Source organism: Haliotis cracherodii, unplaced genomic scaffold, assembly GCF_022045235.1.
Source record: "Haliotis cracherodii isolate W230 unplaced genomic scaffold, xgHalCrac1.p SCAF_15, whole genome shotgun sequence".
NCBI classification, from domain to species: Eukaryota; Metazoa; Mollusca; class Gastropoda; order Lepetellida; family Haliotidae; genus Haliotis; species Haliotis cracherodii.
The window spans coordinates 30,787,923-30,815,083 of record NW_027266270.1 but is presented as its reverse complement, the minus strand read 5'-3'; the positions used below and the strand labels follow the sequence as shown (position 1 = coordinate 30,815,083).

At 41.9% G+C, this 27,161-nt stretch overlaps 1 protein-coding gene and 7 non-coding genes across 8 annotated transcripts; 7 read left to right on the top strand and 1 right to left on the bottom strand.

The window, feature by feature from the left end:
- On the bottom strand, nucleotides 1–18,662 carry LOC139462043 (ATP-dependent DNA helicase Q1-like). Its single transcript, XM_071243545.1, has 12 exons — nucleotides 18,550–18,662; nucleotides 16,219–16,395; nucleotides 13,747–13,926; nucleotides 12,424–12,729; nucleotides 11,730–11,896; nucleotides 11,544–11,625; nucleotides 10,078–10,226; nucleotides 9,698–9,815; nucleotides 5,322–5,460; nucleotides 4,468–4,562; nucleotides 3,378–3,650; nucleotides 1–1,580 (listed from the first exon to the last, which is right to left on the bottom strand). The coding sequence occupies exons 1-12, from the start codon at nucleotides 18,554–18,556 to the stop codon at nucleotides 1,114–1,116; spliced, it is 2,160 nt and encodes a 719-aa protein (XP_071099646.1). The 5' UTR covers nucleotides 18,557–18,662; the 3' UTR covers nucleotides 1–1,113.
- Nucleotides 18,663–18,741: 79 nt separating this feature from the next.
- Trnae-cuc (transfer RNA glutamic acid (anticodon CUC)) lies at nucleotides 18,742–18,813 on the top strand. Its single transcript has one exon. It is a non-coding gene; the product is annotated as a tRNA-Glu (tRNA).
- Nucleotides 18,814–20,843: 2,030 nt separating this feature from the next.
- On the top strand, nucleotides 20,844–20,915 carry Trnae-cuc (transfer RNA glutamic acid (anticodon CUC)). The gene has a single exon. It is a non-coding gene; the product is annotated as a tRNA-Glu (tRNA).
- Nucleotides 20,916–21,361: 446 nt separating this feature from the next.
- Trnae-cuc (transfer RNA glutamic acid (anticodon CUC)) lies at nucleotides 21,362–21,433 on the top strand. The gene has a single exon. It is a non-coding gene; the product is annotated as a tRNA-Glu (tRNA).
- Nucleotides 21,434–21,983: 550 nt separating this feature from the next.
- On the top strand, nucleotides 21,984–22,055 carry Trnae-cuc (transfer RNA glutamic acid (anticodon CUC)). The gene has a single exon. It is a non-coding gene; the product is annotated as a tRNA-Glu (tRNA).
- A 521-nt stretch (nucleotides 22,056–22,576) lies between these two features.
- Nucleotides 22,577–22,648, top strand: Trnae-cuc (transfer RNA glutamic acid (anticodon CUC)). Its single transcript has one exon. It is a non-coding gene; the product is annotated as a tRNA-Glu (tRNA).
- A 549-nt stretch (nucleotides 22,649–23,197) lies between these two features.
- Trnae-cuc (transfer RNA glutamic acid (anticodon CUC)) lies at nucleotides 23,198–23,269 on the top strand. Its single transcript has one exon. It is a non-coding gene; the product is annotated as a tRNA-Glu (tRNA).
- Nucleotides 23,270–23,819: 550 nt separating this feature from the next.
- Trnae-cuc (transfer RNA glutamic acid (anticodon CUC)) lies at nucleotides 23,820–23,891 on the top strand. Its single transcript has one exon. It is a non-coding gene; the product is annotated as a tRNA-Glu (tRNA).
- The last annotated feature ends 3,270 nt before the right edge of the window (nucleotides 23,892–27,161 follow it).

Genomic DNA, 27,161 nt, shown 5'->3' with positions numbered 1-27,161 from the left:
TGGATTTTCTCTGGTTCGCTTAAGACAACCGTCCCATGGAAGGCAATGTACAAACACTTTTTAAGCAAATTGTGTGAGTGGCAGCTGTTACTGATACGATAGGACATGCTTACCCTTTTTACTGATTTTTAGTGATCTTTTCATGTAGTTTTCACCGCTATTTTGCTGTTACGCCCACTGTAATCTGTGTCGTCGGATAATCGAGATAATCAAATACACAGGTGTTGGGTTAGACCTTGAAGCATGTCTGATCCATTCTCTGGTTCGCTTAAGACAACCGTCCCATGGAAGGCAATGTACAAACACTTTTTAAGCAAATTGTGTGAGTGGCAGCTGTTACTGATACGATAGGACATGCTTACCCTTTTTACTGATTTTTAGTGATCTTTTCATGTAGTTTTCACCGCTATTTTGCTGTTACGCCCACTGTAATCTGTGTCGTCGGATAATCGAGATAATCAAATACACAGGTGTTGGGTTAGACCTTGAAGCATGTCTGATCCATTCTCTGGTTCGCTTAAGACAACCGTCCCATGGAAGGCAATGTACAAACACTTTTTAAGCAAATTGTGTGAGTGGCAGCTGTTACTGATACGATAGGACATAGGTGTTGGGTTAGACCTTGAAGCATGTCTGATCCATTCTCTGGTTCACTTAAGACAACCGTCCCATGGAAGGCAATGTACAAACACTTTTTAAGCAAATTGTGTGAGTGGCAGCTGTTACTGATACGATAGGACATAGGTGTTGGGTTAGACCTTGAAGCATGGATGAGAAGAAGCGCGTAGGGATAGTCGTTCCTGTGTTGACTATGGTTGTTTTTCAGCAATATCACGTCAATTAAATCAACTTTTAACATTTGTGGAGGATGAAGATTGCTTTAATCCCAAGAATGAAATGCAAAATCTACAAGAAATGATTGACATGACACCCCTGAACAGACAGAGGAATAAATGGGTAAAATATTTTATCAAATACTATCCAACACATGGTCATCACTTTGCACTCTCCAAAACACAGTCTTGATGGGAAATACTCTCCAACACATGGTCATTGTTTACAAATACTCTCCAACACCTGGTCAATGTTTGCAAATATCCTCTAAACACATGGTCATGATTGAAAATCAGAGTCACTGCTGTCATCGATCAAGATTGCTTTTTGAGACAGAGACGTGACCCCATTAGTGACTGATGACCCGGATGTTTCACATCTGGAAACTTTCTTTTTAGCAGGAACAACTCTTTCATCATCAAACTCAAGACCAGCAAGACTTTCTTCATCACTGTCAATAATCACAGGTTTACGTTTTTTGGTCAAAGAGTTGTGTTTCTTGACTGTTTGTTTATCTCCACCTGAATCAGCCAAACCAAAACTTGACGCCCCTCCGTTTTTCACAATTACCAGTTTTGGTTTTGAAAGCTCTTTCTTTTTTGCTGGGGATGGTTCCTCCGATGAGGATGGTGTGGCAGAGTTGTTCCCCTTCCCTTGAGAGCTGCTGGAGTTAGTTTTTACAACCTTTGTCTCGAATTCCATTGCCATTTTTGAGATTCCACTTCGTAGTTGACCTGCCTTGGCACCTGCAGACAAATAGTTCCAATTGCTTGGTTACTAACAGAAATAAAAGTCACCGTCAGATCAATCCAAATAAAGAAAGTATATCTACAGAGAAACTTTGTAAGGGACTAACACCATTTGATCAGTTTTGGAGCAGAGATCATATACCGAGGCTCTCTGTTTAGACGAAAGATTGAATTGTTTTGAAAAATAAATTTGTTCCAGGATTTGCCGGAGGTTTTACACACCAGAAACAATTAGTGGTTTCCCCAAACAATTGCTTTGTTCCTTCTAACAGAGAAATAACAGTATTTCTTGAGTCATCTTCCTGAGGCAAGAAAGTTAACTGTCTATAAAGTCCAGTTTCTAGGACTGATACCAGCCGAACTAGGCTGGGCTTGGCTAACGAGTCTATGCATAGTCCAATCAAATTCGCGCAATGAAATAGAAATCTGGTTCGTAAAATGTGGTGCTGATTTCGGTAGATTGCAGGATTTGAAAAGCACGTGCATCGCCAACTTGTTGTCAAAAGATATTTTCAAAATCCTTTCATGATTTGAATCAAGGTGCTCACATGATCTGATGCACTTTGCGATGTAAGACCCGTTTTATCCCAATATAGATCATGACGATCGATCAGATCATCTTGACTGGGTGCCTCCATTTTGTTTGAATCAAATGTAAGTGATACGAGAGGTGGAATCTGATTGGTCCATAGGAGAGGTTTAGAAGGGACATAACTCGTAATAATTGTGGCGCTACGATTGAGCCCAGGAATTCCAGCCTAGTTCTGCAAGGGTGGAAACTGGACTTTTGAAGTCAGTTAACTCTCTTGCCTCAGGAAGATGTTCTTGAGGCAGCACCTCCACCAAGTACCACAAGCATTGTCTCCTTGGTATATAACTGTGAGGTACTCTATATTACAATATGCAGTATCATGTGAACAATCTTTGATGTATGTCTGGCAAAAAATATTAACTAAATTTCATCTTCATTACCTAAAGTGTTTTGAGAAAATGTCCATAATACATGTGTACTTTATAAATGTTTGTGAGATGGCCCAAGACATCTAAATGCAAAAAAGTAAAATTTGTTTCAAAACTGGTTGCAGTCATGTTGGAAATTGAACTGGAACACCATCGCCCTGTAGATTCATGCACTATGTGGTTCCTAATAAATATTAAATTAACAACCGAAAGGAAATAGACAACACATCAGCACATAACCTTGCATGATTCTTCAGTTCAGGGAGCTACACTATAAAAGGATGTTCTTTTTGTATGTTTAATATTGCAATCAGCATTATTCAAGCTATATCAAGGTGACCTGTAAACAAATCAGTGGTTGATAATATGAGAAATCTCCTACATTGTCAAAGAAAAAACATGGGAGTCAGAAAATAAGGGGATAATATTGTATGCTTAGATGTCTGGGACTGGTTCCAACTTAATTTGATTTTAGATTATTTGTAACCATATGAAGTAAGTCACAGTGCTATGACTACTTTGCAAAATGATCCTCTAAGCTCAATTCAACTCAACTCAAATTTACTGGCCAGACCAGTGCTTGGTATTATGAGCAATGTCCCATATGAGTGAGTGAGAGAGTGGTGCAAAGACTGCTTAGTAAAAGGTGTCTAAGGATTGTGTAAATATGCAGGATTCATGTGTCTGATGATATTGCAGTGATAGTTTGTTGTTTCACATGCAGCTGCAGATGTGACTGGTGTTGCTGATGTTGCTGTTGTTGTTGCTGACGTTGCTGGTGTTACTGATTTGACTAGTGTTGCTGGAGTTATTGCTGCTGATGTAGCTGTTTACCTGGGAGGAGGTAGCTGATGGTGGAGTAGGGTGTGAAGTGGAAATCTTCCTTCAAGTATGCATGGAGCAGCATGTAGGCCACAATCCTCTCCGCCTTGTCACGGGATATTGACATGGTGTCAAGGCCTTTCACCTTCAGGGACCCCTGACCCTTGCCATATAAGGCATCAATCAGTTTGATAGCTGTGACTCTCTGGTCTGTACAGGCGGCCTGGTCTAGAATCTTCAGGATGTTCTGGCCATGACGCGTTACATCACGTTTGTTGGCTGTCACTAGAACAGAATATAAGATTCATTATTTAGGTAAAACTTTTTATAAACAATGTTTGTTAGAAATATCAAAATTACAAGATCAAGTGATACTGATATGTTCAGTAGATTTGGAGAAATAGAAATTCATATTTTATAGCTGATGGACAGATGCTGGACTGTCTGATGGGCAGCTGATGGGGTGAGTTGAGGTGAAATGGGGTTTAAGGTTGTGTCCAAGATTATTGCACTTATATATAGCAATGTGTGTGTGTGTGGTTCGTTGTGTGTCACTAGCCCCTTAATGAGGCCATTAGAGATCCGGGTAGAATAGGTCTTCTATTCTATTCTAAAAGGCGACTATGCTTGTCGTAAGAGGCGACTAATGGATCGGGTGGTCAGACGTGCTGACTTAGTTGATGCTTGTCATCGTATCGCAGTTGCGTGGATCGATGCTCATGAAGTTAATCACTGGATTATCTGGTCCAGACTCGATTATTTACAGACGGATGTCATATAGCTGGAATAATACTGAGTGTGGTGTTAAACAACAAACAATCAATCAAACTATCAATCAACAATCAAGTACCATCTTTTAATGTTTGTTGTATGATGTGGCCAGGGATCGAACCACTTATCCACTGGACCACGTGGGCCCTCCGCTCTCCAGGCAGAGGCCCCACCACTAGGCCACAGAGACAGTCGGGTGGTCAAATGGACGAGGACACAGAAGAGAAGTTTACTCTTACTATTTAAGGCAAGTTTAAAATGCTCTTATCTCAATGGGTGAGAATAATGGAGTGATGTACAATGTCTACTCAGCGGCCAATCTGTAACCTACCTAACCTTGCAGGGTCACAGTGGTCGCATTTACTGTTACACTGGGACGCTTCCCACACCTCACCAAAATGCCGGGCGATCACCGACCTCCGACATCTATAAAACAAGATGAAATACAAATCTATAATCTCCATGACAACTGTTTACTATACACACTGTGTACAAATCCTCAAAGATATGTAAGGTTCAAATTATGAAGTGAACACATTAATCCAATCATCTGTTGGTATTGTCTTGGAATAATACCAGTTTCTGACATTTAAAACGGAATCTACAGAATACACAGGTCTATGATGACTAATCATGATACAAACCACATTATGAACAAAACCTCATTTGATTTGTTTTGTACCATGACTGAGGTTGATCACCTCATGACCACAACATATCCTGACTTAGGGTTTCTCTGCATGAATAAAGGGTACAGTATCATGATAATGTGATTTGGGTGTACTTCAACATGATTTGGATATACTTCAACGTGATTTGGGTATACTTCAACATGATTTGGGTATACTTCAACGTGATTTGGGAATACTTCAACATGATTTACGTATATTTCAACAAGATTTGGATGTACTTCAACATGATTTGGATGTACTTCAACATGATTTGGGTATACTTCAACATGATTTGGGTATACTTCAACGTGATTTGGGTATACTTCAACATGATTTGGGTATACTTCAACGTGATTTGGGTATACTTCAATGTGAATTGGGTATACTTCAACATGATTTGGGTATACTTCAACGTGATTTGGGTATACTTCAATGTGATTTGGGTATACATCAACGTGATTTGGGAATACTGGGTCATAAATAAGTGTATCATTTCAATTTTATAAGTCATTACCTGCTGGCATCAATACAGTATCCCACAATGCCGTACAGATTGTCCAGTCCTGTCTGTTCCGTGAACACCATGGTACTCTGCCGGAACACATCCGCCAAGCGAAAGAACACAATACAGTATGATAGCTTGTCGTCTCTTCCTGAAACATTTTGTGTACAATAAAGTTAGATTTAACACTTAAACTAAGCTAAATATTTACAACACTGTTTAGTTTCCTAATATTACAACTGAAATCCCCTCTCGCTGTAACCAAGCCATGATGACTAAACACACAACACACGCTGGTTCCCCTCTTACTGTAACCAGGTTGTGTTGACTACACACACAACACACACTGGTTCCCCTCTTCCTGTAACAAGGCCGTGGTGACCACACACACAACACACTGGTTCCCTTCTTCCTGTAACAAGGCCGTGGTGACCACACACACAACACACACGGGTTCCCCTCTTCCTGTAACCAGGCCGTGGTGACCACACAACACACTGGTTCCCCTCTCGCTGTAACCAGGCCAAAGTGACTACACACACAACACACACTGGTTACCCTCTTTCTGTAACAAGGCCGTGGTGACCACACACAACACACACTGGTTCCCCTCTCGCTGTAACCAGGCCAAGGGGACTACACACACAACACACACTGGTTCCCCTCTTCCTGTAACCAGGCCGTGGTGACCACACACAACACACACTGGTTCCCCTCTCGCTGTAACCAGGCTGTGTTGACTACACACACAACACACACTGGTTCCCCTCTTCCTGTAACAAGGCCGTGGTGACCACACACACAACACACTGGTTCCCTTCTTCCTGTAACAAGGCCGTGGTGACCACACACACAACACACACGGGTTCCCCTCTTCCTGTAACCAGGCCGTGGTGACCACACAACACACTGGTTCCCCTCTCGCTGTAACCAGGCCAAAGTGACTACACACACAACACACACTGGTTACCCTCTTTCTGTAACAAGGCCGTGGTGACCACACACAACACACACTGGTTCCCCTCTTCCTGTAACAAGGCCGTGGTGACCACACACACAACACACTGGTTCCCTTCTTCCTGTAACAAGGCCGTGGTGACTACACACACAACACACACGGGTTCCCCTCTTCCTGTAACCAGGCCGTGGTGACCACACAACACACTGGTTCCCCTCTCGCTGTAACCAGGCCAAAGTGACTACACACACAACACACACTGGTTACCCTCTTTCTGTAACAAGGCCGTGGTGACCACACACAACACACACTGGTTCCCCTCTCGCTGTAACCAGGCCAAGGGGACTACACACACAACACACATGGGTTCCCCTCTTCCTGTAACCAGGCCGTGGTGACCACACACACACAACACACTGGTTCCCCTCTCGCTGTAACCAGGCCGAGGGGACTACACACACAACACACACTGGTTCCCCTCTTCCTGTAACCAGGCCAAGGGGACTACACACACAACACACACTGGTTCCCCTCTTTCTCTAACAAGGCCGTGGTGACCACACACACAACACACTGGTTCCCCTCTTCCTGTAACCAGGCCAAGGTGACCACACACACAACACACACTGGTTCCCCTCTTCCTGTAACCAGGCCAAGGTGACTACACACACAACACACTGGTTCCCCTCTTTCTGTAACAAGGCTGTGGTGACCACACACACTACACACTGGTTCCCCTCTTTCTGTAACAAGGCTGTGGTGACCACACACACAACACACTGGTTCCCCTCTTTCTCTAACAAGGCCAAGGTGACCACACACACAACACACACTGGTTCCCCTCTTCCTGTAACCAGGCCAAGGTGACCACACACACAACACATACTGGTTCCCCTCTTTCTGTAACAAGGCTGTGGTGACCACACACACAACACACTGGTTCCCCTCTTTCTGTAACAAGGCTGTGGTGACCACACACACAACACACTGGTTCCCCTCTTTCTCTAACAAGGCCAAGGTGACCACACACACAACACACACTGGTTCCCCTCTTCCTGTAACCAGGCCAAGGTGACCACACACACAACACACACTGGTTCCCCTCTTTCTGTAACAAGGCCAAGGTGACCACACACACAACACACACTGGTTCCCCTCTTCCTGTAACCAGGCCAAGGTGACCACACACACAACACATACTGGTTCCCCTCTTTCTGTAACAAGGCTGTGGTGACCACACACACAACACACGGGTTCCCCTCTCGATGTAACCAGGCCGTGGTGACCACACACACGACACACACTGGTTCCCCTCTCGCTGTAACCAGGCCATGGTGACTACACACACGACACACACTGGTTCCCCTCTCGCTGTAACCAGGCCAAGGGGACTACACACACAACACACATGGGTTCCCCTCTTCCTGTAACCAGGCCGTGGTGACCACACACACACAACACACTGGTTCCCCTCTCGCTGTAACCAGGCCGAGGGGACTACACACACAACACACACTGGTTCCCCTCTTCCTGTAACCAGGCCAAGGGGACTACACACACAACACACACTGGTTCCCCTCTTTCTCTAACAAGGCCGTGGTGACCACACACACAACACACTGGTTCCCCTCTTCCTGTAACCAGGCCAAGGTGACCACACACACAACACACACTGGTTCCCCTCTTCCTGTAACCAGGCCAAGGTGACTACACACACAACACACTGGTTCCCCTCTTTCTGTAACAAGGCTGTGGTGACCACACACACTACACACTGGTTCCCCTCTTTCTGTAACAAGGCTGTGGTGACCACACACACAACACACTGGTTCCCCTCTTTCTCTAACAAGGCCAAGGTGACCACACACACAACACACACTGGTTCCCCTCTTCCTGTAACCAGGCCAAGGTGACCACACACACAACACATACTGGTTCCCCTCTTTCTGTAACAAGGCTGTGGTGACCACACACACAACACACTGGTTCCCCTCTTTCTGTAACAAGGCTGTGGTGACCACACACACAACACACTGGTTCCCCTCTTTCTCTAACAAGGCCAAGGTGACCACACACACAACACACACTGGTTCCCCTCTTCCTGTAACCAGGCCAAGGTGACCACACACACAACACACACTGGTTCCCCTCTTTCTGTAACAAGGCCAAGGTGACCACACACACAACACACACTGGTTCCCCTCTTCCTGTAACCAGGCCAAGGTGACCACACACACAACACATACTGGTTCCCCTCTTTCTGTAACAAGGCTGTGGTGACCACACACACAACACACACTGGTTCCCCTCTCGCTGTAACCAGGCCGTGGTGACTACACACACAACACATACTGGTTCCCCTCTCGCTGTAACCAGGCCGTGGTGACCACACACACGACACACACTGGTTCCCCTCTCGCTGTAACCAGGCCATGGTGACTACACACACGACACACACTGGTTCCCCTCTCGCTGTAACCAGGCCATGGTGACTACACACACAACACACACTTGTTCCCCTCTTCCTGTAACAAGGCCGTGGTGACCACACACACAACACACGGGTTCCCCTCTCGATGTAACCAGGCCGTGGTAACTACACACACTGGTTCCCCTCTCGCTGTAACCAGGCCGTGGTAACTACACACACAACACACACTGGTTCCCCTCTCGCTGTAACCAGGCCGTGGTAACTACACACACAACACACACTGGTTCCCCTCTCGCTGTAACCAGGCCGTGGTGACTACACACACAACACACACTGGTTCCCCTCTCGCTATAACCAGGCCGTGGTGACTACACACACAACACACACTGGTTCCCCTCTTCCTGTAACCAGGCCGTGGTGACTACACACACAACACACACTGGTTCCCCTCTCGCTGTAACCAGGCCGTGGTAACTACACACACAACACACACTGGTTCCCCTCTTGCTGTAACCAGGCCGTGGTAACTACAAACACAACACACACTGGTTCCCCTCTCGCTGTAACCAGGCCGTGGTAACTACACACACAACACACACTGGTTCCCCTCTCGCTGTAACCAGGCCGTGGTAACTACACACACAACACACACTGGTTCCCCTCTTTCTGTAACCAGGCCGTGGTAACTACACACACAACTCACACTGGTTCCCCTCTCGCTGTAACCAGGCCGTGGTGACTACACACACAACACATACTGGTTCCCCTCTCGCTGTAACCAGGCCGTGGTAACTACACACACAACACACACTGGTTCCCCTCTTCCTGTAACCAGGCCGTGGTGACTACACACACAACACACACTGGTTCCCCTCTCGCTGTAAACAGGCCGTGGTGACTACACACACAACACACACTGGTTCCAATCTCGCTGTAACCAGGCCGTGGTAACTACACACACAACACACACTGGTTCCCCTCACTGCTGTGTGCACTCACCTGCCCGCCCACTCTCTTGGTAAAGGTTTTCCATGGACTTGCTCAGAGAGTGATGGATGACGAACCTCACGTCAGGCTTGTCGATGCCCATGCCGAACGCTACTGTTGCTACCACAACCTGTCGGTACAGAACAGAGGTGATACTTGAATGAGATGGTTCAATCATCTGGCTGTGATTGTTCTTAAGGTTCTTTATCAGTAGAAACTAGAGACAAAGAATGAGAGGTATCTTTGTCCCTCTTAGCAATACTCCATGAACACCTCACAGGGCAACGCCAAACTGGATCCTTACACAACGAACCTATGTTGGGACATAAACAGCAAACAGCCCTACCCACTCCCAAACCAGCTAAATACTTCACAACTCTAAAAAGGCTCACATGAATCTGACTGGCTGTCCACAGTTTGTGCACACGGCTCCTCTCTTTGGAAGACAGGTCACCATGGTAACACCCTGCCTTGATGCCTCGCTTCTGCATCTCTATGGTAACCTCCTCAGCATCCTTCCGAGAGAAACAGTACACGATGCCTGGAAGGAATAGCAGCAAAATGTCATATCAGAAACATCTCAGACTAATCTCATTAAATGATGCAATACTTTAGATTGAGGTGTTTCATACAGAGTGGTATTGCATCAGAGTAAAGGTCTGAATTTATTGAGATTGGTTTCAGACTAAATGGAAGGTATCTCTCTGTACAGCTAACCCAAAACAGTAGCCAAGGCCAGGAGTACATCCTCGATTATCCACAGTATCATATCTTCATTATTTTACCATAAATACCCTAAGGCACATTCAACAGCAAACCCTTTTTCCATCTGGTTTAATTGACACAACAATAAAAATGTAACTGTCCAATCAAATAAGATTGTCCTGTCATGACTGAGACCAGCAACCTTATCACCGTTTTCTTCACCTCAGCGAAAATTGCATTGCAAAAGGACTTCCCTCCCATATACAAGTAACATTTTTTCCAGCTAAAAATTCCTCTATAACAGTCTCCTGATTCAAATAAACATTTCAAGGGGTAATTCCATCAATGTCATGATTTTTATGTAAATTAATGCTGAAGTCATGTCAGGAAATGAAAACGGTTAGTAGTTTAGGCTGAAATAAGGACCAGACAATCAAGTGATTGATATTGTGATCGAAACTGCTGAGAAAACATGCAATAAACCAAGTCACCAAGTCTGACCACCTGAACCAAGTATTTGCCTCTCATGAGCAGGATAGGTTGCTGGGGCCCTATTCTAACCCCATCTTCCCAAGGCAAGAGAGTAAACTGACTATAAAAGTCCCGTTTCCACCTTTGCTGAGAAAGGCTGGTATTATGGAGTTACATTTTGGCTGGACTAACGAGACTATGCATAGTCCAATCAAAATCGCGGACCGAAATCAAAATCCAGTTCATAAACTTCGTGCAGATTTCGGTCGATTGCAGGATTTGCAAAGCATGTGCACTGCCAACTCATTGTCAGCAGATATTTTCCAAATCTTTTCATGTTTTTAATCAAGGTGCTCACGTGATTTGATGCATTTTGCGCTGAAAGACCTGTTTTATCACAATATAGATCTTGATTATCGATCAGATCATCCTGACTGGGCGCCACCATTTTGTGTGAATACGAGAGGTGGAATCTGATTGGTCCATAGGAGAGGCTTAGAAGGGACATAACTGGTAATAACCACTGGTGGCACTATGATCAAGCACAGTAATTCCAGTCTAGTTTGGCAAGGGTGGAAACTGGACTTTTAAAGTCAGTGAACTCTCTTGCCTCTTCAAGATGTTCTAACCCAGATTCCCTGCAGGTCTGAGCTAATAGGGTTCACTGTACAAGGCCACTCACCTGACTGTCCCCTGAATCTGGAGTTGATGAGGGCCTGTACTTCATCCATCGAGTCTTTCTGAGTTGATGGCTTAGGTCGAACCTGCATCATAAAGATATTAAAACAATAAAACTTGTTGGTAGCTATTGCAACCCAGGTCTCATTGGGCAGATTTATGTGTTGCCATGGTTACGGTGTATACTTACTTCATAGTAGAGATTGGGTCTGTTGAAGGATGCACGGAAGAGGTGACAATTGGGGATGGCAAGGATCTTCTTCACGTCTTGCAGCACCTTCGTTGTCGCAGTTGCCGTCAGTCCCAGGATCGGCACCTCAGGAAACTGTCGCTTCATGATGCCAAGGAATTTGTAGTCTGCATCACACCATGATATCAATAACTATATAAGACCAGATTGCTATATTTAGTTGTGAATAAATCTGCTCCATTGATGGGAAATATAAAGAAACACTGTCTTAAGAAAGTTATTTGAACGAATTGCCATATGTACAATATTCACGAAAAAATGTTGTCTTGAATAGCACATTTGGTGGAATGCTAAACAAATATCATTTCCGATTTTTTCCCCTACTTTTTCATTTTTCTGTGAAAACCATTGTCTTAATCTGATTTCTGACAGAGTATTTAACATCGTCTTTAAAAAAAATACATTCATTATCATTATACTCACTGCATGCCTGGAGATTATTAATAATCATGGTCATCATCTATATCTTCATCTAATTTTGTAATAACATATTTAGGTTAATAATTTTAATCAAAATAATATCTAGTTTTGCAGCTGTCACTGAAACAAGTATCTAGTCCCCATAAAAAGTCACCCAGCCCCACCCCATCAACCCACCCCCTACTACCTTAATGAAAGACAAACATCTACCCACCTGGCCTGAAGTCATGGCCCCACTGGGAACAACAGTGGACCTCGTCAATGACAAGTCTTGCAAACCGCCCGAGCTGGTACATCTTCTCTAGCCTGTTCATGAAACGTTTACTCTTCGCCAACTTCTCAGGTGTCACATACACTAGTTTCAAGGTCGCCTTCTTGTCGATCATGGCATCCTGCACATATTTCACATGTTCTTTGGTGGCGGAGGCGTTCAACATGGCTGCCTCCACACCAAATTGTTCTAGGGACATCATCTGGTCCTCCATCAGTGATACCAAAGGGGAGACAACCAGAGTTATACCTGTAATATTACAGGACTGAGAGTGAGTGAGTGAATGGGTAGGTGTGTGAGTGCACGAGTGGCCAAGCGATACAGCAAGTGTGTGACTTTAGTTAAACACAGCTTTGTATTTCAGTCATATAATAGCGTATCAGCTGAATGTGCAGCATCTTCCCAGGCAAGGGAGCTAACTCACTATGAATCCAGTTTTCACATTTGACCAGCTAGGCTGGAATTTCTGGGCTCGATTGTAGCGCCACCAGTGGCCATTATGAGTGATGCCCCTTTATATATCCCTCCTATTGACCAATCAGATTCCACCTCTTATTTCACTTGCATTTGCTTCAAGCAAACTGGCAAACGATCTGACCGATAATCAAGATCTATATTTTCATGAAACGGGTCTTACCTTGTGATGTGCATCAAATCGCGTCATCACCTTGTTTAAAAATATGAAAGATTTGGAAAATATCTGTTGATGCAGAGTTGACGGTACGAATGCTTTGCAAATTCTGCAATCAACTGAAATGTGCACAGCAGTTTACGAACCGTCTGTGGATTTCATTACTTGATTTTGATTAGAGTATGCATAGACTCGGTGGTCCAGCCAAAATATAACTCCATAATTTCAGCCTAGGGTGGAAATTGGACTTTTATAGTCAGTTAACTCCAAAGCCTCAGCAAGATGAACGTGCAGGTTATAGATTTTCATGGTATGGTGCTGACAAACCTAGCAACATAATCAGGGCAAATCTGGGACTCAAAACCATGACCACAGGCTTCGGGCTTATTCGCTGATATGATTGATCTTAGTGACTATATCATAACTTGCTGGTCCCCTCATTTTGTGTAACACATTCATGACCCACCCCCCTTCCCTATAAAAAATTACCAGTCCCTAAATAATGTTCAAATTTTAAAAAATTACATATGAAAAAATAGAACTGTGTAAGTTTTTGAAGAAGTTCTCAATTCAATAGTTTTATTCCACCATAGCGAAAAATGAACTTTTTTTCTCAAAATAATATTCCAAGTCACCTTTTGATACGACAGCTGGGAGCTGGAAACAAAGACTTTTGCCACCGCCAGTCGGCATGATGAGGATACAGTCCTTCCCCGACATGCTGACATTCATCGTCTGTAGCTGCATCGGACGCAGCGCCCGGATCCCGAACACCGATTGCATCTTCTCCTCCAACTCCTTTGACCAGGCAAAATCTGAATGGTACATCATCGCTCTCAATGACATATTTGAGTTTAACTTCCAGGGGTTGAAATTGCTAATATTAGTGTGTAAAAGGCATGTATAGGATCGTATTGGCATGTTTAAATATGTTCCCAATGCATGAAGGGTACACATATGGCATGAAGCCAGTGACATAGGTACATGGTACAAACACATGGAAATAAAGATATAAACATGCTTTGATTCACAAAATAGACTGGGGATTCAGAATTTGAGAAGGGTATTATCAATATTAATGACAGAAAAATTTGTCATCAAATTAGTAGAGTGCTATATGAATCAAAACATATTTTTTTTCTTAATCTGCTAATATTTTTTATAGAAATGTGTCTTTTTGTTAATATTAATAAGTGATTCCATAATATCAGTACCTCCAAAGTAGATATCTTGTTTTGTAATAATAACAAGTCTGAAAATAACATTGATAAAAGCATTGAATTCATCACAGAATTTTGTTACATGTGATCATTCTAAATACATGAGCAATGTTTGATTTTCTGAACAACAAAATGAACATAGGTTGCTGCCAAACAAATTCATATTTAACAATTCTTTTTTAGTGCAAATATTTTTGTGTAAGGATTTGAACTGAAATTTTAACAGTTTTGTAACTTTTGTAGTTGTTCTATATTGTATAAATAAATGTTTCCAATGAATATGATTGCTAAATTCCCCTTCCAACTTCTTTCAAAGAAAATTGCAAAGAACAATGAATAACAAGGCACGGTTTACTTCAGGATAAAACAATTTTCTATCATGACATCATTGTCATCATCATGAATATAAACTCACAACTTTATGACATCGTAAATATTTATTGATATCCTTAAAGAGGGTGGCCACTGCAGAGAGAATAAACCACAAGACGCTGCTCCCCACTTGGTATATACTCCCTGCAGTGTTTCACTGTACTATAAATAATGACAGTGTGAGTTGTTTGTTTCATAAATAAGTACCTCGTAAGTCACACGTTACTTTTAGATCAGGAAAAGGAATAAAACCATCAGAGTTATGTATATCTTTTATATGGCGAATTCCCCTTTTATACCAATTTCTAACAATTAATCTTGAAATTTACATTTATGAACCTACCAAAATGATTGCATTAAAATTTCATAACATCATTTTCAGTTATTTCATAAATGTTTATATATTTGTAACAAGCATCTAATGAATCTTTCCAAAATGGGTTAGTGACACGGAAATGTTTTTGAATATACACCAAAACAGAAAATATCTTTTAAAGGAAAACCTGAAAGATGATAGCTTTGTGGTTTAGAAATAAGAGTATATTGTCTGATACACAACAACTTCAGTACCGGTAAGTAAATATTATACACATTGTGATATCAACCATTCTAAGGCCACTACTTTATTCATTGTTAGGGTCATGGAACTGTCATTGATTTAGCAATAAATCCAAATGTTGATGAAATTATTTGAAAATGTCAATAGGAAAACCGTAAAGTCCCAAACTCTTGTTATTGTTCATTGACATAATAGCAGCAGCTATCTCACTAAATTTTATTTCTACATCTACCGTATTCGACGTAATAAGCTCCCACGGTGCTCTCAAAATTAGAAATAGGGGGCTCTTATTAGAATATTATTTTGGTGGAAAAGAGTTGAAAGATAAATTTTGTGGTTTATGCTGACAGCCTGAAATGTTTATACACGAGAGAAACATTTTTCCACAGTTTAATTGCCCATAATTAAGGGTGCATGTAACACACGAATGCGTATTATACGCGTATAAATAAGTGTTGTGTACATTGATCAATCAGAAGGGGTGATAATTGGTATTGTTCACTAGCTAATATATTAGCAAATATTGCAGTGGGTGCTTATTAGAGCGGGGCGCTTATTACTTCAAATACGGTAATCATAGACCTTACGAGCACCCGGACAGATCAAGGATTATGATATTGGCAAACTAAGATTCAAACCCGGTATCAGTGGATACAAGCACACAGTTTAAGGGGCACAACTCTGCACAGTGAGTTGCAGAGCCATTGACCTGTGAAGATTTGTATTAGAATTGGCCTTCAGCAACCCATGCTTGTCGCAAGAGGTGATTAACAAGATTGGGTGGTCAGGCTTGGTTGAAGTAGGTCATTGTATCAATCACTGGACTCTGATCCTGACTTGATTATTTACAGACCAACATCATATAGCTGGAATATTACTGAATGTGGCGTTAAACTAAAAAACAACAGATCCACTGACCACAGACCTAAATGTCTGACAAGAAAATTGAAAGTAACCTTTGGTCTCCCATTGTTTGTCGTCCAGCTGGTTCGACTGCTCTGACTGTTGTTTCAAGATGGCCTCAAGGTCGCTCCTCCTCTCCGCCAGCTGATGTTGTCTATCCAGCAGGAGCTGCAGCTGACCTTCAACTTCCGTGAGCTCCTTCTTCACTCCGGCCAACTCATGGCGATAGTCTGGAAACAGACAAGGGCAACATGTTACCTTGTTCCTCCACAGGTGTCTATGCAACCATTGACATTATACATTCTCCGTAACACAATCATAATCATAAGTACACAATGCCATTTAGAAAGTGGTCAAATGTAACAAATGTTATATTTGGATAACACTTTCTTAGTTAAGTACAGATTCTCGTACTTTTTTGGGTTGAGTCCCGTCCGGGATTCGAACCCACACTTGCCAGAGTGAGGCACCTAATCGCCAGCACACAAAGTCAGTGATCTAACCCACTCAGCCACGTGTATTAAGTGTAAAGTACTGCTAACAGCTTCAGCAGCAGAGCCATAAGTGATGTCATTTGATTGTGATGTCATGTAACCAGTGACATCACAATGGTCTGCAAAGCATTGTGATGCAATTTCATTGCAGTGATATCTACAATGTAGATATCGCTTGATCTCACCCAAGCAATATCTCCTGTGGGAACCAGTTTTGGATGATAAATGTTCATATATACAGTTCTTCAGTTCTTCTAGTCGTCGGCATGTTCATCGTCATCTTCATCGTGTTCACAATATTGGCCCATGTACAACCGAACGTGAGAGTACTTGGCTCAGAGAGAAGTCTCCATCCTTGAATTGTTGCCATATGTAGAAGATCTCCACTTGACAAGATGTGGATGCTTTGCGCACATACGCCCTGAGTCGTCCCTCCTGAATGAGTCTTGACTGTAGAGGCAACAGACTGGCCTCCCTGAAAAGGGGTTGAGTGGCTTTGGCGTCCACCAGCCTGGTCAAGGTCAACGAGTCTCTGTTGAGCATCTTCAACGATACTGGCGCACGATTTGTAGATGTTTTCAACAGCTTGTTCCTTTACCTAAAACATTATAAGTATGTGAAGGTGTCGTCGACCTGTATCACCGATGCCGGACAGGTTGTTGTCTTGTTCCTGACGCTGCAGGGCCAGAATGTTCTGGTATCTGAAGTTTTCTACAAACACCAAATAGAAAAATAGAATATGACATACTTACTTACTTAGATTATACTTATATTATATTCTTATGAGATAGAAATAAATGTTTGTGTTTAAAAACAAGTTTAAGTTTATCCACGCATCTCAAACAGCAGAAAGGGAAGTCTTCTTCAGTCCGGCAAATTTCTCTATAACGGGCCACATAAAGTCCGGTTCCACATACACGACGGATCCACTGGTCAAAGTTATCACAGGATACAGCATGTTGATTTTTTCTGACATTCTTCTCGCATGCAACACATCGGAATGCCATTGTGAATAACTGACAGCACCATGTTGGGCCTCTTAGATACAGTTTCAGCTTAAATTGAGTAAAGGTACTTAAAACTTCAAAGTGCATAGTGTTTGCACAATAAGTTAACTCCGCCTCCCCATCAGTCGGCGACTAAATTGGAGTTTGGGTCTAATTTCTTACTTGTTTTATTTCACAATTATTTGTGTTTGTAAGAGACAATGTGAGTTTAATTTCTAATATTTTTCTTCAAAGCATGTTATGTTTTCACAATAAGTTGAGTTGTGTATAAGCTAAGTTGGATTATGGTTGGAGTAGAGGCTAATTTCTAATGTAAACTTGTTTTAACATATCACAATTATTGGTGTTTGCAAGTTACCATGTAAGTTTAATACCATTTATTTTACCAAGGTAAACAAAAAAATAAGGTGCCGTTTTCGCCAATCAATAGTAGCCGTTTCCGCTTGAGTCGAGGTTCCGTTTTCGCCGATCGGTGCCTTTTTCGCCCGGTGCCGTTTTGCTCAGGTGCCGTTTTCGAAATAACCCTTAGAAACATTCGTAATCTTAATCACATTCATGAACAACTATCAAATATCTTACTCACACAGCTAGACAACTTTATCTTAAAAACAAGACATTATCCGAGTACATCTACAATGCCTGTGTGACGCCAAACCCCTCGTTATAAGCGGGAGTAATCGCGATAAACACGGCCTTCCGAAAGCGTGACAAACTACATGATCCGATGATAATCATTGTGTACGTTTTGTGCGGCACCGAGCCTTGTCGAAGCGGTCCATGCTGTTTTCACGCTTGCAGCTGTAGCCGTACCAGCAGGATTCAAAATAACGATGATGTGTTGCGTTCGGACACATCACACAAGAGCAATGTTCAAAGTTCTCACCATCCATACTGTTTGTCGCCAGGTAATTACTCAACGGGCTGCGAAAGAAGACTTGAATCCGTGCGAAATAATACTATGTTTGCCTTACTGGGCGCAGCCATATTTAAAACACCCGTATGTTAATGTTATGTTTATCGCGATACTCTGGCTATTTTTAGTTTATGAAGTTGCAATTTGACAGAAATCATCGGGTCCCAGGTGGTCTAGTGGTTAGGATTTGGCGCTCTCACCGCCACGGCCGGGGTTCGATTCCCCGTCTGGGAAGTAACATTTTTCATTTTTATACACAATTATAGCCTTTGTAACCAAATATGACAATGTATACGGCAACTACAGACACCATAACGAATTTATTATGCCGAAACGTTTACACTATTTGGTATCTTTGGGCGCGTTGCAAGCCACGAATCGCTATATGACGGCGGTTTGTAAATAATCGAGTATGGACCAGACAATCCAGTGACTGACATCATGAGCATCTATCCACGTAATCGGGATACGATGACATGCATCAACCATGTCAGCGAGTCTGACCATCCGGGTAATGAAGAACGTAATAGATGAGGCTCGATGACGAGCTGATGAAATTTATGACTACTTTGAAGATGTGGAGCAGACTGAGGATGATGGGGTGTTAGCTACCTTTGCTCATTTTCTCGTTGATCCAGTCAAGAATTCCTTGTTCCGCTGTCAAAGTAAGCCGCCATTTTGGTTTGAGAACGAAGCGACCTCAATCAGCGATTGTTTCGCTTGCAAGCGGCTGAAAGTTAGCGCACTGTTGTCAGGCGAATCGCTGTACATCGCTTACAAGCGATTGGCGCTTTGCAATGCACCCTTTGTCTTTGTATCTTTTCAAAATGAAAACTTGACACTTACAACGGTATAGACGACATGGACCAGTACAACGCTTTAATATAACCATAAACGTTAACAATGGAATATATAATGCACTAAAAGTGAACGTTTAAAGTATTACATGTATAGCTAAAATGGATAGAAATATCATACAAATGCTCGCATGTTTACAGAAATCTGAGGGCCAGTGTAACTTGATAGAAGTCCGCTTTCCCCTAACGACGGGCTGCTGTCTATTCTATGTGATGTCATTGGCGTCACGTTTCTTGTTTGTGACGTCATCCTATATTATGATCTAGGACGTGCTATTTGTAACACAGTGACCTCCGTTGTAAGCTTTTTTCTCTATATTTTTTTTATTATTAAAGTCACGAAGGTGGTTTCTTTAAAATTAAAGTTTTGCTCCTCACTATTAATTATATTAAAACACAAAACAGTGTCGAATAACGATTTTCTGTAACAGAATTTTCACGTGAAATATGTGAGGTGGGTGTTGGAAAATCCAAAATGGCGGTTACTGGCGGTATATACGGACTCTCATATGGGGTTAGGAGTTCTGCGCGATGATTGGTCAATCTAACTTTGTGGCATAATAAAGAGATATATATACATACGTCTGTATAGTGTCCCGCCGTGATATTGCTGGAATAATGCCTATGTAAAGCGGCGTAAAACCATACTCAATCACTTGATTGATGTAGTGTACAAATTATATTATGTGAGGATAAGATATATTGATGAGCAACTTTTTTATTACAAAAAGGAGAGACGTTTCAGGTGTATGTTCTAACACCGTTTATTAGATTGTGTTCCACAATACATTTCGTACATTACAATACACATCGTTTCTAAAACAAAATACACGTACATACTGATATCTAGCTCGACTTGCTTACTTTTATCACCAAGGTTGGTATTGATGATCAAACAGCTAGAATGCCAACATATACCTGGGCCAGGGTGTCATGAGTGCGAAACCAGTCAAATGTCTACGACCCGCATCACTTCAGGCTTTCCTCCCTTATCAAGCTGACAAGAAGTGATATACCCGAAATATTGTAAATATAGTGTCAAATAAAACTCACCGTGGTGCGTTCAAACATGATCAACAACCAGCTTAAAGTACGCCGGATGAAAACGCGGTGTGATTGCATCCTTTTCGACACAAAAGGGCCGGTAACTGCTATCGGCAATGTATAAGCGTTGACTAATTCTCTTCTCCATTCACGCTTACTTTCGATTGTGCGCAGCAGCTTGAAACAACCGGTTTACCGCAAATCGGAACAATGAACTCTTCCGTAAAATAAGATACGCTGGTTCCTAATTGCAATCAGAATATCCTTACTATTAATCTAATCAAAATTCGATTTTAGAGGATAACGTAGTTGCAATTCAAGTTTGTTGGGTGATACCAAATTTCTGTTTATGGTTAGTCTCATTCCCAGGTGGTCTAGTGGTTAGGATTTGGCGCTCTCACCGCCACGGCCGGGGTTCGATTCCCCGTCTGGGAAGGACATTTTTTGTTTTTCCTCCTGAATATTTGTCTATTGAAAATGTCCCAAGAGTACAAACTGTTGCATTGACTAATCAGGAAAGCTTGGGATTTGCATACACTCCATTTCGACCTAACCATAAACGTCACCACTAGTGGCCTGCAAACAGGGCCTTGAAATGCTCCTCACAATCATATGTCCTATAACAAACACCTTGCAAAATCAAATACCCGTGCTGTCTCTGCCCTCTGCAGCACGTGGCTCGTGATAATGCGGAGCCCGCAGCTAGTACTTTCAACAATGGGATGTATTGCACCCGTTGCGTTTCTTACGCTTCATTAATTTGATCTAAACTATCTGATAACAGATTTGTAGTGAGAAAACACTTACACCAAGGTAAAGATAGTAAAAGGTGCACAAGGGCAAGTCCAACAGCACTCCCCCTTCACTCTCTAAGAGCACATTCCCAGGTGGTCTAGTGGTTAGGATTTGGCGCTCTCACCGCCACGGCCGGGGTTCGATTCCCCGTCTGGAAAGAAACTTTTTCCCTTTAGTATTTGTGTAATAACAGTGCTGAAATCAACCACAAAGGCATGCTCTATTTTGTATGTGGTGTCCCCAACTTTGTCCACACCCTTCAGCATGGTAAACATCCTATCAAGATTCTACATTATTTTGTAGTTTCATTTCAGAAAAGGATTACGATTTACATACTATTAAAGCAATTTCATTTAAACTACTCTCAGGTAGTCCCATAAACAAGTGAAATGCTCTTCACAATCATATGTCCTATAACAAACATCGTGCCAAATCAAATACCCGTGCTGTCTCTGCCCTCTGTAGAAGTAGGCTCGATCGGTGCCTTGTCAGTTTCGCACGTGCATCTTGATAATCCGGAGACCCGCAGCTAGTACTTTCAGCAATTGGATGTATTGCACCCCTTGCGTCTCTTACGCCACCTTAATTTGATCTAAACTATCTAATAACAGATTTGTAGTGAGAAAACACTTACACCAAGGTAAAGATAGTAAAAGGTGCACAAGGGCAAGTCCAACAGTATTCCCCCTTCACTCCGTAAGAGCACATTCCCAGGTGGTCTAGTGGTTAGGATTTGGCGCTCTCACCGCCACGGCCGGGGTTCGATTCCCCGTCTGGGAAGGACATTTTTTGTTTTCTTCCTGAATATTTGTCTATTGTTCTTCGTGCTTTTCACTGAGTTATACAGGAATTCGATTTCGACTTCTTTTGTTTTTATAAAACTAATCAAGGACTACGATTGTAAAATGACGGGTTATTTTTAAATGATCTATAAATCAGATTATTCCAATACATATATACGTATAAAATGTAAGTGTATTTAATATGTCTGAATTTCAAATCTATGACTAAATCACACTGATGTGAATAGCCTCTATGTAATATAATTAACTGAATTGCATATTCACGACAGTCTGTGATGACATTGCATGAATGAAAGCCTTAATCGTCATCCCAATGTTATGGGAAGACCTATACTCCTCAATTTCTATCATATTCGTTGTCCGTTTTTCTACAGGGTCGTTTTCGCCAAGCATGAGCTGCTAATTTCTTGGCCGGCACCAATATGTGGGTGCCAACTTGGCCAGCTTGCCCTCACGATGCGAACAGCCATGCCACCCCCTCTCCAAATACCGTTGGTTTCCCAGGTGGTCTAGTTGTTAGGATTTGGCGCTCTCACCGCCACGGCCGGGGTTCGATTCCCCGTCTGGGAAGAAACTTTTTTTCCCTTTAGTATTTGTGTAATAATAGTGCCGAAATCAACCACAAAGGCATGCTCTATTTTGTATGTGGTGTCCCCAACTTTGTCCACACCCTTCAGCATGGTAAACATCCTATCAAGATTCTACATTATTTTGTAGTTTCATTTCAGAAACGGATTACGATTTACATACTATTAAAGCAATTTTATTTAAACTACTCTCAGGTAGTCCCATAAACAAGTGAAATGCTCTTCACAATCATATGTCCTATAACAAACATCGTGCCAAATCAAATACCCGTGCTGTTTCTGCCCTCTGTAGAAGTAGGCTCGATCGGTGCCTTGTCAGTTTCGCACGTGCATCGTGATAATCCGGAGCCCGCAGCTAGCACTTTCAACAATGGTATGTATTGCACCCCTTGCGTCTCTTACGCCACCTTAATTTGATCTAAACTATCTAATAACAGTTTTGTAGTGAGAAAACACTTACACGAAGGTAGGAGAGTAAAAGGTGCACAAGGGCAAGTCCAACAGTATCCCCCTTCACTCCCTAAGAGCACATTCCCAGGTGGTCTAGTGGTTAGGATTTGGCGCTCTCACCGCCACGGCCGGGGTTCGATTCCCCGTCTGGGAAGAAACTTTTTCCCTTTAGTATTTGTGTAATAATAGTGCCGAAATCAACCACAAAGGCATGCTCTATTTTGTATGTGGTGTCCCCAACTTTGTCCACACCCTTCAGCATGGTAAACATCCTATCAAGATTCTACATTATTTTGTAGTTTCATTTCAGAAAAGGATTACGATTTACATACTATTAAAGCAATTTCATTTAAACTACTCTCAGCTAGTCCCATAAACAAGTGAAATGCTCTTCACAATCATATGTCCTATAACAAACATCGTGCCAAATCAAATACCCGTGCTGTCTCTGCCCTCTGTAGAAGTAGGCTCGATCGGTGCCTTGTCAGTTTCGCACGTGCATCTTGATAATCCGGAGACCCGCAGCTAGTACTTTCAGCAATTGGATGTATTGCACCCCTTGCGTCTCTTACGCCACCTTAATTTGATCTAAACTATCTAATAACAGATTTGTAGTGAGAAAACACTTACACCAAGGTAAAGATAGTAAAAGGTGCACAAGGGCAAGTCCAACAGTATTCCCCCTTCACTCCGTAAGAGCACATTCCCAGGTGGTCTAGTGGTTAGGATTTGGCGCTCTCACCGCCACGGCCGGGGTTCGATTCCCCGTCTGGGAAGAAACTTTTTCCCTTTAGTATTTGTGTAATAATAGTGCCGAAATCAACCACAAAGGCATGCTCTATTTTGTATGTGGTGTCCCCAACTTTGTCCACACCCTTCAGCATGGTAAACATCCTATCAAGATTCTACATTATTTTGTAGTTTCATTTCAGAAACGGATTGTGATTTACGTACTATTAAAGCAATTTGATTTAAACTACTCTCAGGTGGTCCCATAAACAAGTGAAAAAGTATGTACATTAGCCAATATTTCCGCATCAATTGTTCCACATGTCACATTACAAAATGAAGTCGACAGCAAAGTCCCAATCTTTGCGTTTTCTTTCGATGTATGAACTTGATGCCATCGTTGAGTTTCTCTTTGGCTTGTCCACTCAACAATCTCAACGGGTCATACCGTTCGACCATAACAGGAGCATGGTATACCAACACTCCGAACAGACTACTTCCGGCCATCTTATGTACACGAGACTCAAGAAATGCTATTATAGCAAGCTATATCAAGACTCAGGCAATGTGAGGTGAGGTGAGGTGAAATGTGTTTTAACGTCGCGTCCAAGATTATTGCACTTATATAGCGACGTGCATGTACGTGTGGCTGCTTGTACTAGTCCGGACTGATGCCGATTTATAGTGCTAGCTCACTGAGATACAATGCCGCAGTTTAACATGAATACCCCACTCAGACACAATATACTGACTCCGAGCCGACCAGTCCTTGTTTTAGCCCCATAATGCCGAGCGCCAGACGGGGTAACAACAAGTGCCATCTTTTAACGTCTTTTGGTAAGACGCGGTTGGGGATCGAACCCCGGACCTTCCGCTCTCCGGGCATTGCATTATACGACTTACAGTTGTTTGATCAGGGTTACATAATTCCAGTCCTTAGTAAATCTTTTAAAACCTTTTCTGGTTGACATGTAGAGGACATTTCAAACCTTTATGCTTCAGTGACAAAAATGATGTCCGATGCAATTTCCCAATTTTACTTGTTCTCCTGGTTGTTCAGGTGAACATTGGACATGCCTTTGCATGTGTTTGTGACAGGTGCCACCGATGGGACAGGATACGATCACCATTTGGCGATCACTTGGTGTCAACACTAATATGTAGTGATTTATAAACATGCTTATGAAAATAGTCGGAAACGTACAATGGACTCAATATTTCTTATGATTATTGAAATAATTTTATTGCTTACATTCCTATGTATGTAATTAAGTGTAAAACGTGACACATGACTTGACAAATGTTGTATTATTATGTCTGAGCTTATGTAAGACCAAACATATCATCTATGCTAGTAACCAACTCCGTGTCCGAGAATATAATGCTCTATATATGTGTGATTGTTTGTTGTTAAACACCACACTCACCAATATTCCAGTTATATGTCGGTTGTCTGTAAATACTCGAATCTGGACCAGACAATCCAGTGATTGATTTCATGAGCTTCGATCTACACTACTCGGACCCGATCCCGTTAGCTGGTTGGTCTGTTGCTTAAAGCCTCACTCAGGAATATTCCAGCCATATGACGGCGGTCTGTAAATAATCGAGTCTGGACCAGACAATCCAGTGATTGATATCATGAGCATCGATTCACGCAATTGGGATAGACCAGATACTTTTTAAATTAAAACTATGAGCCTAAATATTTCTCTTTATGAAAACAAACCTTGCAAGAATGTAATCTTTGTGACAGGCAATTTCATTTTTTTCACAGCAATATATATTCCTTCACATGCTGGATTATCCATGGCATTGACACGTACAGTGTCGGCTCCCCAACGCAGGACTGGAAGTGTCGGTTCAAGCATGTTCTGTTTTTCTGCACGACTGTTGCTTTCCATACACATCTAAAAACACACACAACCAAAGCAAGATACAACAGAAGGCATTTAGGAGTGATACACATAAGGAAGATATGAATGGATGTCAACTTCTTTATTATGAGGAACTCAACGTTTCGGTGTATCTTTTTACTCCTTCACCAGGTATGTATGATATCAACTTCTTTATTATAAAGGAACTCAACGTTTCGGAGTATCTACTTACTCCTTCACCAGGTATGTATGATATCAACTTCTTTATTATGAAGGAACTCAACGTTTCGGAGTATCTACTTACTCCTTCATCAGTTATGTATGGATGTCAACTTCTTTATTATGAGGAACTCAACGTTTCGGAGTATCTACTTACTCCTTCATCAGGTATGTATGGATGTCAACTTCTTTATTATGAGGAACTCAACGTTTCGGAGTTTCTACTTACTCCTTCATCAGGTATGTATGGTGTCAACTTCTTTATTATGAGGACGTGAATAATCAGATCATCGAAAATACATTGTTGAATGCCTAACACGGGAAGCTCAAACATCTTTACTGCATGCAGCATGTAATAAATTAATCAAGTAGAAAATGTGATACCGGGATTCTTAAATGCCTGACAGATGAAGCTTGTGTTACTGTTGAATGTATTGCAGCATGTAATAAATTAATCAAGTAGAAATTGTGATAACGTGATTTTTAAATGCCTGACAGACGAAGCTTGTGTTATTGTTGAATGTATTGCAGCATGTAATATATTCATCAAGTAGAGTGGAGTGAGTATGGTTTTACGCCGCTTTTAGCAATATTCCAGCAATATCACGGCGGTCATCAAGTAGAAAATTTGATAACGTGATTTTTAAATGCCCGACAGACGAAGCTTGTGTTACTGTTGAATGTATTGCAGCATTTAATAAATTAATCAAGTAGAAATTGTGATACCGTGATTCTTAAATGCCTGACAGACGAAGCTTGTGTTACTGTTGAATGTACTGCAGCATGTAATAAATTAATCAAGTAGAAATTGTGATACCGTGATTCTTAAATGCCTGACAGACGAAGCTTGTGTTACTGTTGAATGTACTGCAGCATTTAATAAATTAATCAAGTAGAAAATGTGATACCGTGATTCTTAAATGCCTGACAGACGAAGCTTGTGATACTGTTGAATGTATTGCAGCATGTAATAAATTAATCAAGTAGAAATTGTGATAACGTGATTCTTAAATGCCTGACAGACGAAGCTTATAAAATGTTGAATGCATTACAGGTCGCAATAAAGTAAGTATGTAAGCATCTATTAATTAAGTATAAATTGTGATGTAATATATTTTATTTAATTCAAGAAGGCTTCATTATATTCGCTGTGGATATATTACTGTTAAGCTTGGACCCTACTGAATCCATTAAAATGACATTCAAACATATATTTCACAC

Coding starts and splice junctions, on each gene's coding strand:
- LOC139462043 (XM_071243545.1), bottom strand. Junction 11,897..12,423: donor GGGCCATGACTTCAGGCCAG/GTGGGTAGATGT, acceptor GGTGTGATGCAG/ACTACAAATTCCTTGGCATC. Junction 9,816..10,077: donor GGACAGCCAGTCAGATTCAT/GTGAGCCTTTTT, acceptor CTGTACCGACAG/GTTGTGGTAGCAACAGTAGC.